The following is a 14,944-nucleotide window of genomic DNA, read 5'->3' on the forward strand; positions in this document are numbered from 1 at the left end:
TGTTTAGCCCTGTTGACAACATTCATGAAATATTTACAGCCTTGTTTTTTTACCACACAACAAACAAGCAATGTTGAGTAATGCTAGTCTCAGAGATATTTACTGAATCTTTCTGCATTTTAAATCTTTTAAAGAAATAAAACATTCTGAGAAATAAATAATATGAAATCAAATGTATATTTCTATGATTTCCTTTTTATTGGTCCACTCTTTTTCAGTCACAAATACAAATGAACAATATTTTGAATAGCATTTATTGTGTCATACTGACCCTGTTAAGACTTTGATTCCATCCATCCTCCTCTCCACCCGAGGAAAACCTCCGAGCACGAGTAGCTGAGATGAGAGAGAAAGAGAGAGAGCGAGATCAAGGACAGAGAGAGAAATCAACATTTCTAGCTAGGTTTCCATCCAATTGGCGACAGACTTTCATGTGAATATAAAAAAATCTGCATAAAAACAATATACACATTTTCCCACCAGAGGTGTGTTTCCATCAAACTGTGGATAAAAGGCTGTACGTGATGACATAATGCACAGAAAAATAACTTTTGCGATTAAATTCCCATGTACCAAATAAAAAATACAAGTTAAATGGGTTTCCATCACATTTTTAACTCTACTGATGGTTTTGTCACAAAAAATGTTTACAAATAAGTTTTCATCAGTGGTGGGCCGTCAGGGCCAGCAAGGCCTTCTCTGCTGGCCTAAACATCATCAGAATATAATTAAAAAATATATATATTTTCCCACAAATATGTATTAAATTATTTCCCAGAGTAAGAGTTACACTCTTCATTTCATAGCGTTCCTCTTGGTTGCACTGCTTCCAGCCCCAGGTTGAGATTTGGAGGGCTGGTCTTTATGTTAGATCTTTTATCCAATCATATTCAGCCATCATGTGTTGCCAGGGGTCTAAAATCTGCCCTCAGGCCTTCAGAATCAACAGTGCGGGCGCTTGTAGCTTAAAGTGAATGGAAATTAAAATGTAGTGTCAACCAATCAGCTTTAGAGTTGGCTATTGTAGGCCTGCTGGCTGGCTCCAGTGTTACACAGGAGCCAGCTAGCAGGCGTAGTGCGTGCACGTCTTTTGATTGGATTACCAATATTGAGAGGCAGGTCCTATATGGGCAGGTCTCAGAACTAGGAAACTGAAATTGATCAACGAATTAATTTGCGTACTACTAAGCTGTTTTTTCAACCCACAATGGCGGAAGGAGAAGATATCGATTTGGTCGAGGATATAATTATAACGCCATTCTCAAGACAAACTTTTCAAGAAAAGTTAGACATTGTCAGGAGAGGTAGACGCCGACGCTACAAAGCCTGTCACAGGCGGCAAAGGGTTTCGTTTGCCACTTTCAACTATGGGCGCTATCAATGACTCACAGGCTCCGAGAAGCACTGCAAACTGTACTGCTGGGAATGCCTATTATTTGCAAGTGATCGATTTGGTGTTTGGAGCCACACTGGCTTTGCAAACCTGAGTTGTCTAACCAAGGCAGCAACGAGACACCAAAGTACGGCTGGGCACTTACAAGCAATGGTGCTTTTGAAAACTTTTGGGGACACCCGAGTGGATCTACAGGTCAACGAACAAGCACGCAGGGCAACGAAGCTGCACAATGAAAAGGTATTGTACTCTTCCCCTGCAATTCTCTGAATAAAAAAATGTCAATTTCAAGGTGACGCAACGCCTGGTTATACTGCGTTTCTGTCTAAATGTATAGTGTCTAGTCTAGAGCCATGGCATCATAATGATGGTAATAAGAGGTGGATTAATTCGGGTGGGACTGTGTAGGACCTCACTGAAGGCCCAGGCCCCAGAACCACGGCACGCTACTGGTTTTCATATATATATTTTGTAGCTGTGTATTTACCACTACAAACCGATGCTGCCACTAAGATGGCACTCAACGAGCTGTAAAAGGCCATAAGCAAACAAGAAAATGCTCACCCAGATGCGGCGCTCCTGGTGGCCGTTGACCTTAATGCAGGAAAACTGAAATCAGTTTTACCTAATTTCTACCAGCATGTCACCTGTGCAACTAGAAATGAAAAAAAAACTCTAGATCACCTTTACTCCACATACAAAGACGCATACAAAAATCTCCCTCACCCTCCATTTGGCAAATCTAACCATAACTATATTCTCCTGATTCCTGCTTACAAGCAAAAACTCAAACAGGAATTCCTGCAAGTGGTCAAATGAAGTGTACATATCCCAACCAGAAGCCATGGATTACAGGCAACATCCGCACTGAGCTAAAAGCTAGAGCTGACTCTTTCAATGAGTGGGACACTAATCCGGACACTTATAATAAATCCCGCTATGTCCTCCGACGAACCATCAAACAGGCAAAGCGTCAATACAGGACCAACATCGAATCCTACTACTCTGGCTCTGATGCACTCTGGCTCTGATGCTTGGAGGGTGTGGCAGGGCTTGCAAACTATCATGGATTACAAAGGGAAACCCAACCGCGAGCTGTCGAGTGACACAAGCCTACCAGATGAGCTAAAATACCCTCTATGCGTGCTTCGAGGCTGTTCCAGATGACTGTGTGATTTCACTCTCCATAGCCAATGTGAACAAGACCTTCAAATAGGTTAACGTTCACTAGGCCAGACGGATTACCAGGACAGGTACTCAGAGCATGCACTGACCAACTGGCAAGTGTCTTTCTTCACTGACATTTTCAACCTGTCCCTGACCAAGTCTGTAATACCTACTAACATGTTTCAAGTAGACCACCACGCTGTGCCAAAAAACACCAAGGTAACCTGTCTAAATGACTATCGCCCTGTAGCACTCAAATCTATAGTCATGAAATGATTGAATGGCTGGTCATGGCGCACATCAACACCATCATCCCAGGCACCCTGGACCCACTCCAATTCATATACTACCGCAACAGGTGACGCAATATTGCACTCCACACTGCCCTTTCCCACTTGGACAAAAGGAACACCCCTGCGTGGGTGACTCCAACACCATCATTAAGTTTGCAGACCACACAACGGTGGAAGGCCGGATCACCAACGACGATGAGACAGCCTACAGGGACAAGGTCAGAGACCTGGCAGTGTGGTGTCAGGACAGCAACCTCTCCCTCAACATCAGCAAGACAAAGGAGCTGATCGTGGACTACAGGAAACGTAAGGCCGAGCAGGCACCCTTCAAGTTCATCTGTGTCCACATCACTAAGGAACTATCACGGTCCACACACATCAACACAACGCCTCTTCCACATAAGGAGGCTGAAACGATTTGTCATGGGCCCTCAGATCCTTACAAAGTTCTACAGCTGCGCCATTGAGAACATCTTGACGTGCTTCATCACTGCTTGGTATTGCAACTGTTTGGCATCCGACCGCAAAGCACTACAGAGGGTAGAGAACCAACAGGACCCTGAACAGCTTCTACCCCCAAAATAGTTAACCAATAGCTACCCGGAATCTCTGCATTGACCTTTTTGGATCTCTTTTGACTCATCAAATACACTGCTGTTAATCACCAATTGGCAAATGACACATAAACAAACATTACAATAATTCACAGTGGTAATTCAATTATAATTCTTCTTCTGGTGTTCTCTGCATTGCACATTGGATAAAGAGTGAACAAATGTAAGGTAAAAACCAATACATAGTAGTAAATAAGGTTATCGAAACAATAATTATATCCCTAGAGCAGTAAAATAATATACATACATACATACATACATACATACATACATACATACATACATACACATTGTATATACAGTGCCTTGCGAAAGTATTCGGCCCCCTTGAACTTTGCGACCTTTTGCCACATTTCAGGCTTCAAACATAAAGATATAAAACTGTATTTTTTTGTGAAGAATCAACAACAAGTGGGACACAATCATGAAGTGGAACGACTTCATGATTGTGCAGCTTGGAAAATTCCAGAAAATTATGTCATGGCTTCTTAAAATAGAGTCAATTGGAGGTGTACCTGTGGATGTATTTCAAGACATACCTTCAAACTCAGTGCCTCTTTGCTTGACATCATGGGAAAATCAAAAGAAATCAGCCAAGACCTCCGTTGTATTATTTTTCAATTTTTCTGACATTTCACATTTTGTTTTTAAATAAAGTGGTGATCCTAACTGACCTAAGACAGGACATTTTTTACTAGGACCCTAACCCTAACCCTAAATTGTGAAAAACTGATTTTAAATGTATTTGGCTAAGGTGTACGTAAACTTCTGATTTCAATTGTACACACGTGCCAATTACCACATAAGAGCAAAATATTTGTACAATCTAATTATAGGTAGTCCTTTTTCTTTTATTCCAGGCATTATCTAAATATTCCGCAAACGGAAATACACAACGGACAAAAAAAAACATTTCAGTTTCTCTTCATTACTCAGCCTTATAATGCCAGGGTATATCTGGTGTGCTTTCTAGAATAAGAGCAAGCGTATATCATGGATGGAAGGGCAATAGAGGTTCAAATTAGTTTCATTATCTATTTCTTCGAGGTCACAATAGTTGCATAGTCTTTCCACTTCCATTTTACCACAATACACAGAGGCAATATCCCTGATCTTACCTGTGCACATAGCGATCTCTTCTTTTTAGGTAGGTTAAACATAATATATCTCTCACACACAAATGCACCCTTAATCAAACAAAAGGTTGTCAATTGATTAATCTCCTCCACCCATTTTTTTCCCATATTGCACCAACAGTTGTTTTTCTAATCATATCTATGTGTCCCTTAATTTGGTTTTCATACAGATGTTCACAGTCAGACTGTTGAAAAAGGTCAGCCATTTCAGTTGCCCAGGCTCCCCCTATGGATAGATCCCTTATGGATACATTATTAATTATTCTGGAAGTTGACACATCCAACAGTTTCACCCTACACACCTTCCCTCTCACCTCACAGGTTTCCCAGCCCATCACCACAGTTATTGCAAGTATAGGTGCAAACTTGTGGACACCTAAAAAGTAATGTACTGCTCTGTTATGAACATGTTCGTTTTTAAAATACCTCTTAGCACCCCACACTCCTGCTGAATAGTCCAGAACAGGACACACGTATGTCTTGGAATACATAGCATAACTAAAATATCTTTGAGTGTTTTTGCTTTTCCTATAGAGCTTCCAAGAGCTCTACTTGCTGAGTCGGCCAGGGCAGATGTTCCATATAGAAAGGTAATAAGTTCATCAATAAAAAGACCCAAATATTTATAATTGCTAGTAAACTCAAGAATTTCTTGTCTTGGAATATTCTAATCAAGTGAGAGAGACTTTGTCATTTCTTCAAACAATCATCTTTATTCAATATCGATTCATTATTGCAATAATGAGACTAGTCAACCCAACAGTCTTGACTAACTGATAATGAAAAAAATATAGATCTTATATAGGACATAAAATGCTTAGTCAGGGCTGGTTCCACCCCTCTCATAAGCCATGTTGGTCCATTTCCTGGTTATCTGCACGGGATGTTGTTTTACCCCCAACCCGGCTTAGTTTCCCAGATGCCAGGAAAATGAGACGATGAGGGATTGTTCTAAACTCTTCCAGGCTATCTCTATCCCGGGTCACAGACACCACGTCTTGTGTATGGAATGCCAGCTTTAGGTTTTTATCACCAAGTCATTGTCAGCTCAAGCTATCTCTAGCAAAACCCATTTCCTTGACCATACGCCCAGACTAACTGCAGGAAGCTAGAGTGGAAACCATCTCTTTACAGAAACACAGAATTAAACAGAACAGAAATGTCCTTCTATTTGTTAAGTAAATAATCGTTAACTATTAATATCAAATAAATCAGGTAAATCACAATCTTCACTCAAAATAATATCATCAGCATATAAAAGCATTTCATACTTTCATTTCATACATTTCATCAACGTATCTTACTCCAATATTTAACTGTTTATTTTATTTTGCCAAATCATTTATAACCATGGCAAATAAAGTTGGTGATAAGGCGTCTCCTTGTTTTACACCCGAGGGTGTGTGAAACCAATCTCTACGATATTCATTAACATGCACACAAGCAATTGGTACTTTGTAAAGAGACTGGATTGCGTGATAAAATGTCCCATCAATCTCTGTCTTTAACAAACTATAGGCTAAAATATCCCTATTTCCAAAATCAAAAGCTTTCTGGAAATCAATGAAACATGCAAAAGTAGGATTCTCTTTGAGTAACCTATTTCTGAGTATTGTACAGACCGAGAACATATTATCTATTCAGGCTCTGGATTTACGAAAAACATTTTGTTCTTCCACCAGCATGTTTTGATCCTCCAAAAAGGTCATTAGCCTATTGTTGAGGATGGATGAATATAATTTATAAACCGTACTTAATAAACGCATGTCTCTGTAGTTCAGTGGCACTCTTAGGTCATTTCTTGAAGATTTGGGAATGGGATTCACTATAGACTTTTACCAAATGGATGGCAGTATACTGTACTCAAAACACATTTGGAGCAAATCATATAGGACCTCAATTAATTTAGGGGATTTTAAAACCTTATTAGGCAGTTCATCAATGCCAAACGCTTTTCAATTTTTTTCCTTATATTCTGCCACAAACAGCTCCTCATTGAAGTATTTGTTACATATGTAAGAGGGTTCTAACGTTGTATTTTCCATTTGAGTTCTCAGGGAACATATGCCCTTATAAAATTCTTCCTCAAAATTTGCCACATTTTTGTTACCTGAGAACCAACAAGCAAACCCCTTCTCCCCCTGACTTCCATTGGAATTTTCTTATGTCGTTTTGGTCCTAACTTGTTTATTTGGCTCCAAAACAGTTGAGGATTTCTTGTCCGTATCTCCTCAAGGTGTAATAACTGCCCTCTCTGATATCTCTGTTTGAATAGGCGCAGTCTTTTATCAAACACTTCACAAATTCCTTCCTAAAATGTTCTCTTGTAGTCCTATCTTTACACTGTAAAAATAAGTACTCAGCCTAACGCATTACTGACCATAGATCCCTTAACTCATCATTCCAATAAGGCTTGTTCGACTTGTAAACTTTCCTGGACTTGGGGCTGTATTCTTTATTCACATATTTTCCCATTTCAGAATATATAATATCACAAAAATGTTCATACCACACATCTAAATCAAATGTTTCTTGGCATCTTTGCAGAGTTTCAATGAGTTCCACCAGAGCTCTACATTCCATTTCAGAACATAGTGTGGCACATTTCTTTTCTTACATTTAGGCCTATGCAGGGTATATATAATTTGCCCCGTGTGGTGCACAGCAGTACCTGGTTGAGTGAAGTTAGTGGCCAACAGAAAATATCATCAATAAAATTGAGTGATCTGGATTCCAAACACGTTTCTAGACAGTCGTGGAGGGTAACTATATAGTCCACCACAGCTTTTCCTTTGCCAGATATGGATGTAAAGTTATCGCTTAAGGGGCATATCCTTCCATTAATGACCTTTTAGAGTCCTGAAGGAATTCTAATAGGGTCTCTCCATGATGATTAACAAAGCCATCCAAAGCAACACGCGATGGAATATCATCAATATCATTTATATAGTCATCTAACCTCCCAATTCGACCCACTTATGTAAATAGCATCTGCTTCTGTATATAGTTATACTTGACTTAACAAATGACTATAGAAGGAGGATGCATCTCTATCCCATGTGGACTGTTCAGGTGGCAAAAAGCATGAAAACACAACAAAACAATAATCTGACTCCCTATGTTCAAAGCAGAAACCAATAATTCCTTCTATGGCTTTATCGATCATTTCAATTTGAAATGCTTTCATCATATCAGACTTTACACATATTCCCACTCCCCCAGAGCCCCTGGGGGCTTTCACATGAGTGTTCCTGTTGGATCCACACCATACATACCCTTCAATATCAATAGTTTCTTGCCAACGTAAATGCATTTCATTTATTGAGATAATGTCTGGGTTTAAGGATTTTAGTATTGTAATTAGTAATTTATTGTTCAAGGTAGTCCATCCGTTAACATTCCAGTGTGCTATTGAAATCGAATCTCGTAGGGGATGGGAAGCTCCTCAGTATGTAGTAGGTCTGTCAACCCCAAGTCCTTGTCCACGTTGTCCCTCTGGTTGATCTCGTTTCATGACCCGTCCGCTTCCCCGTGACAAAATAGTCCTTTCCTCCTTGTATTTCTCTCAGCAGCGTCTTGAAGTTCAGTTCTTTAAGGTGATCGGTGTGGGACTTGGCTGATCAAAGGAAGCCTGTTATAATCAGGATGATCTCGCAGCTTTAGTTTTTTCCGTAACAGAGCCACTTTCTCCTCCACGGACCGGCACTCCACCTTCACAACCCCGGGATCTTTACCTCTCTCCCTCATCCTCTCAACTGCAGTCACCTCTGTTTCGAAGCCTAGGCCTACCAATATCAACTGGTTCACTTTGGAGATTAGGTCCTCGTTTTCATCAGCTGGCAGTCCTGCCACTATGATTGACATGTCTGGGTGGAACTTTGTTTTGGCAGCGCCTATTCTCCCAGATTCTAGGAATTCTACAGGACTCCAGACGTCCAACTTCAAGAGCAATGTGGCCTTGCAACTGCTTGTTATTATTCTCCAGTTGAGTCGGCAGAGCTGTATGATTATCCTAAATGGCTTTCTCCAAAGATACACGTAAGCTGTCAACTTTACTATTCATTCCTTTTTCAATTTTTGTACCTAGACTCCTTATCACCGTCATGAAATTAGCCATGCTATTAGAGCTTTCTTTCTTTAATAAATTTGGCTCCATGCTTTTCTCACCACTGCAGTTAAGTGTATCTGTTATTGCCGTTCGAGGTAGATAGCCAGCTACATTTATAGCTAGGCTAACCAGATTACTCGCCAAACATTTCCCAACAAGTCTGTCAATTGACTGTCTTACACCCTCACATGATTCAGACTTCAGCTGCCTCCATTTACAGGCTGATCTCTATGTTTTAAACTTTGAAAACGTTTAAATTAAAAACGTTTTGAAAGAGTTTGGTCCCATAAAGAAGCAGCAGCGTGTTTCACTGAGTACACCATGTACACCATGTACACTACCGTTCAAAAGTTTGGGGTCACTTAGAAATGTCCTTGTTTTTGAAAGAAAAACACGTTTTTTTTTGTCCATTTGTCCAAATAATATCAAATTGATCAGAGATACAGTGTAGACATGGTTAATGTTGTAAATGACTATTGTAGCTGGAAACAGATGATTTTTTAATGGAATATCTACATAGGCGTACAGAAGCTCATTATCAGCAACCATCACTCCTGTGTTCCAATGGCATGTTGTGTTAGCTAATCCAAGTTTATAATTTTAAAAGACTAATTGATCACTAGAAAACCCTTTTGCAATTATGTTAGCACAGCTGAAAACTGTTGTGCTAATTAAAGAAGACTAGTTGAGTATCTGGAGCATCAGCATTTGTGGGTTCGATTACAGGCTCAAAATGGCCAGAAACAAAGACCTTTCTTCTGAAACTCAGTTTATTCTTGTTCTGATAAATGAAGGTTATTCAATACGAGAAATGGCCAAGAAACTGAAGATCTCGTACAACGCTGTGTACTACTCCCTTCACAGACCAGCGCAAACTGTCTCCAACCAGAATAGAAAGAGGAGTGGAGGCCCCAGTGCACAACTGAGCAAGAGGACAAGTACATTAGAGTGTCTAGTTTGAGAAACAGATGCCTCACAAGTCCTCAACTGGCAGCTTCATTAAATAGTACCTGCAAAACACCAGTCTCAACGTCAACAGTGTAGAGGCGACTCCGGGATGCTGGCCTTCTAGGCAGAGTTCCTCTGTCCAGTGTCTGTGTTCTTTTGCACATCTTAATCTTTTCATTGGCCAGTCTGAGATATGGCTTTTTCTTTGCAACTCTGCCTAGAAGGTCAGCATCCCGGAGTCGCCTCTTCACTGTTGACATTGAGACTGGTGTTTTGCGAGTACTATTTAATGAAGCAGCCAATTGAGGACTTGTGAGGCGTCTGTTTCTCAAACTAGACACTCTAATGTACTTGAACGGTAGTGTACATATCTACCTCGACTCAATACTGGTACCCCGTGTATACAATACCTTCGGAAAGTATTCAGACCCCTTGACTTTTTCCACAATTTTTTATGTTACAGCCTTTATTCTAAAATTGCTTTAAAAAATACACACATACCCCATAATGACAAAGCGAAAGCAGTTATTATTTTTTTTAAATAAAAAACTGAAATACCTTATTTACATAAGTGTTGAGACCCTTTGCTATGTGACTAGAAATTGAGCTCAGGTGCATTCAGTTTCCATTGATCATTATTGAGATGTTTCTACAACTTAATTGGAGTCCACCTGCGGATATTGGACATGATTTGGAAAGGCACACACCTGTCTATATAAGGTCCCGCAGTTGACAGTGCATGTCAGAGCAGAAACCAAGCCATGAGGTCGAAGGAATTGTCCGTAGAGCCCGAGACAGGATTGTGTCGAGGCACAGATCTGGGGAAGAGTACTGACAAATGTCTGCAGCATTGAAGATCCCCAAGAACACAGTGGCCTCCATCATTCTGAAATGGACAAGTTTGGAACCACCAAGACTCTTCCTAGAGCTGGCCGCCTGGCCAAACTGAGCAATCTAGGAGTAGGGTCTTAGTCAGGCAGGTGATCAAGAACCCGATGGTTACTCTGACAGAGCTCTAGAGTTCCTCTGTGGAGATGGGAGAACCTTCCAGAAGGACAACCATCTCTGCAGAACTCAACCAATCAGTCCTTTATGATAGAGTAGCCAGACGGAAGCCACTCCTCAGTAAAATACACATGACATCGCTCTTGGAGTTTGCCAAAAGGCACCTAAATGACTCTCAGACCATTAGAAACAAGATTCTCTGGTCTGATGAAACCAAAATTGAACTCTTTGCCCTGAATGCCAGGAAACCTGGCACCATCCCTATGGCGAAGAATGACGGTGGCAGCATCATGCTGTGGGGATGTTTTTCAGTGGCAGGGACTGGGAGACTAGTCAGGATCGAGGCAAAGATGAAAGGAGAAAAGTACAGAGATATTCTTGATGAAAACCTTCTCCAGAGTGCTCAGGACCTCAGACTGGGACAAAGGTTTGCCTTCCAACAGGACAGCGACCCTAAGCACACAGCCAAGACAACACAGGAGTGGCATCGGGACAAGTTTCTGGATGTCCTTGAGTGGTCCAGCCAGAGCCCGGACTTGAACCCGATTGAACATCTATGGAGAGACCCGAAAATAGCTGTGCAGCAACGCTCCCCAACCAACCTGACAGAGCTTGAGAGGAATGGGAACGTCATATCCAAGAAGACTCAAGGCTGTAATCGCTGCCAAAAGGTGCTTCAACAAAGTACTGGGTAAAAGGTCTGAATACGTATGTAAATGTGATATTTCAGATAAACCCGTTTTTGTTTTGTCATTATGGGGTATTGTGTGTAGATTGATGAGGGAAAATGTAGATTTTAGAATAAGGCTGCAACGTAAATGTGGAAAGAGTCAAGGGGTCTGAATACTTTCTGAATGTACTGTATAGCCAAGTTATCGTTAATCATTGTGTATTTATGTTGTGTTATTACTCAAATGTTTCTACTATTTTTTAAATGTTTTGTATCTCTCTGTATTGTTGATAAGGGCCGTAAGTGAACATTTCTCTGTTAGTCTACACCCGTTGTTTATGAAGCATGTGACAAATTAAATTTGATTTGTTATATAGTGATTGTGCCCACTCTGGTCTTGACACGTGTGCTCTAGCCAACAGCTCACAGACATAGCCTACATGATGAGATTATTATGGACAAAAGAGATTATTTTTACTTGTCAAACAGCAGCCAAGCATCAATCCTCATGTCACCCTCAATATTTATTGGAAAGGAGCATCAAACTCATCACCGTGCACATTCACCACCCTGTGATGTTCATCATCATTTATTTCAGCTGTGGTATAATAAACTGCCAGCTTTCCTGAGTCGTAGTGGGGCGACCACACAACATGTCATCAGGTGATTCCAATTCTACTTCAATTGGAAGGTTATTATCTCAATATTTGATCAGAAAGGTTTTCCCACTGCCATTTCTCGCAGTATTCATTTTACAGACAAAAAAAGATCCCACCTTGTCTAGCGTATTTTGTTTTGTCGAGATTTGGAAAGTTTATCGACAAATTAGCTGTTTCCATCAGGCCTGTGGTGAATTATTTTCTATCCGATGTACATGAAAAAGTTGGATGTAAACCTGGTTACTGTAAGACATAGAGTTGAGAGTTGAAATGACACGGGAAATCTATGACCAAGACGTGCTCTCTTTAAATATCTAACAACTTGTTCGATATACATCCAGTCAATTTCTCAATAACCCATTTAGCCAACAGTGAGTGCTCTTGGTCCTCCGGAAGCAGTACCTTTGGGAGAGGGGGTGTAGGGGTAGTAGTTAGACTGCTGGTGGTAGTGGTCAGGAGAATACGAGTCGGGAAACTGGGAGGTCTGGAGGATGTCCTCGCTGGTTTTACTCTTCGTGGCTGAATCACCTGTAGGGAGAGAACACGATGAGGTGAAAGCACACACACGCACACACACACACACACACACACACATGCGCGCACGCACACCCTCGATGACAGCCTGCCTGAGAGAGAACAGTATTCCTCTCCCAGTAATGACTGTGTCTAGCCTGTTTGTTTAGGTCTTGCAGTAAAGCAGGCCGAGTGAGGCAGTCAGAGATGTGGTGGGAAGGCAGGCAGTCTAGTTAGTCTCTAAGAGGAGTGACGAAAGACCACTCAGGTTAATGAGCTAATTAATACACAGCAAGATGACTCTCAAGGCCATGGACGACAGAGGGAAAGACAGAGCGAGGGGGAGAGGGGGGAAGTAAATAAGGATAGAGATGCCAATATTAACCACAAATAATAGTGTATCTGAGGCACTGGTAAGTGTTCAGATAAAGATAGACTGGCCCAGGTACTTACAAAGAGGAGAGTTGACCAAGGACAGTAAAGCAGGATAAAGGGAGAGGGAGAGTGAAAAGAAGGAAGGTTATATTATCCACATAGATAAAAAATAAAAATAAAGGACCAAACAGATATTCTACACACATGAAGGTAAACCAATCAGCTAGGATTTAAACAGACAAGGAAACTTGTAAAGCTCTCTAGCAAAGTTAACACTGTTACCCTCCATGTGGATTAAGCAAACAGTTATGTGCATTACAGGCCACAGGTAAAACCACACACACAGACATAGTGTGACCCCACCCTCTCTGTCACAAATGACTAGGTGGACAGTGGAAGGAAGCCTGTCAAGTCCTGTAACTCAGCACCTGATGTCAACTCATCGTGCCTCTGTCCACCTCTCTGTTGATAGATGACCACTCTTCACAATGATTTCTATCCATTTCTAGCCACCTCTGCACAGGTTCTGGTGGGACTCCAGCATGAGATGATTGCATTGCAAATCATAAGGTGGCAATAACTATTGGAGGACAGGAGCACTGAGTCAGTCAGAAAGTTGCGTGTGCTGATGGAATTCCGAATCAGCTCTCAACAGGTCGGACAATGAGCCCAGGCTGGATCACAAGGGGCTGTGGAAGTGGTAACCCTTAACCTAAGGCAGGTGTCTCATTCTCAACATATTATACTTGTGTTAGGTGTGTGTGTGTCACACTGTTGTGATCCATAGTGCTATTATGAGCCTGTGCGCATACGACAGCCAACGTGTATCCCTATTGCTTGTACCCAGAGATGTGACATCCCCTTGAATGTATTATGAATGAAAGATATCATTTCTGCTCTGTTTCTCCTCCTCTCTCTGGCATTTGAATGGGAAATGGGAACGCGTTCAAACCATGTTTCCTCTCAATGAACACTGAGATCGTGCTGCTCAATATGATGTGGTTTTTCAGAGTAGTAGGAAGGTCATTTCTTTTGGCCTCAATGCACAGTCTTTGTCTAATGTGAGTACCTGTTGAGAGGGGATCTTTACTAGCACAACAACTCGGAAGCAATGGTTTTATGCGCAAATAATTACTGTAGGCTATATTAATGCTGAAGCATATTATCTCAACGTCTCTGTGGTATGTTTGATGCTACTGTATCTTAACAGAGAAACACCATGAGTCTGTAATGTACACAACCATACAGGAGAGTGAACAGTACAGAGAGACACTGACACATATATATATACTGTATATACTCTTACGGTGAGCAATGCAGCCTAATGACATGCACAACTACTTAACCATGAAATAGGGAAACTGAGTATCTCTGAAGTCTAGAGGTAAAATGACCGTGCATCACATACTGTAGCACAAGAAACAGAAATGATATTCACAGTCACACCGCAAATGAAAAAAGTACGTTAAAAAAAAATTGCTGCCATTACTGGGCCATTAAAATACAATTTCGTTCAAAATATTAGCAAAAAGGAAGGAATATTGATGCTTCTTTCTTGCCAACAGCAGTTTGACATAATGTACTAGCATTAGCATAATGTATTGAGATCATGCAAGACAAGTCTCACTAATAAACCCAGTGAATCCATGAAACAAGATCAGCATGTTCCTTCTCAGTTAACCGTGGTGGGAATTAGGTGGAGGTACACTCTGTACAAGTTGGTTAATAGCATGCAAAGTATATACAGTACGACAGAAACAGTTAGCCAGCTTCAAACTAGGATGTGGAGCCTCAGCGCTGAGAAGTGTTTTAACCCTCCTGCTGTGTTCTCTCTGGAGAAAATGTTGCTCATTTAATCAATCTGATTGTCATAAGGTTCCATGACTTTGTCCAGACAGGGCATCTGAACACACAAAATACATTTGGATGATTTTCATTACATTTTGGGTGTTTTATTGAACTTTTTTACACCTGTGGTGATCCCGGTCATTAGAAATGAATGGGTGAGACTACAATTAGTGTATAACATTTTGTTCAGGCACATGCCCATTCATCAAATGGAC

At 41.0% G+C, this 14,944-nt stretch overlaps 1 protein-coding gene across 5 annotated transcripts in view; it reads right to left on the bottom strand.

Annotated features, from left to right (window-relative positions):
• LOC115105210 (actin binding LIM protein family, member 3) overlaps positions 1 to 14,944 on the bottom strand; it is a 128,027-nt gene that overhangs the window by 8,082 nt on the left and 105,001 nt on the right. For 4 of the 5 annotated variants that reach the window (XM_029626957.2, XM_065007180.1, XM_065007179.1 and 1 more), the window contains 2 exons: positions 12,396 to 12,521; positions 272 to 336 (listed from right to left, as the gene is read on the bottom strand). In XM_029626957.2, coding sequence (XP_029482817.2) covers positions 272 to 336; positions 12,396 to 12,521 — 191 coding nt within the window. The remainder of the gene's footprint in view (positions 1 to 271; positions 337 to 12,395; positions 12,522 to 14,944) is intronic. The other variant, XM_065007181.1, reaches the window with a different exon arrangement.

The sequence above is a fragment of the Oncorhynchus nerka genome, linkage group LG22, assembly GCF_034236695.1.
Source record: "Oncorhynchus nerka isolate Pitt River linkage group LG22, Oner_Uvic_2.0, whole genome shotgun sequence".
NCBI lineage: Eukaryota > Metazoa > Chordata > Actinopteri > Salmoniformes > Salmonidae > Oncorhynchus > Oncorhynchus nerka.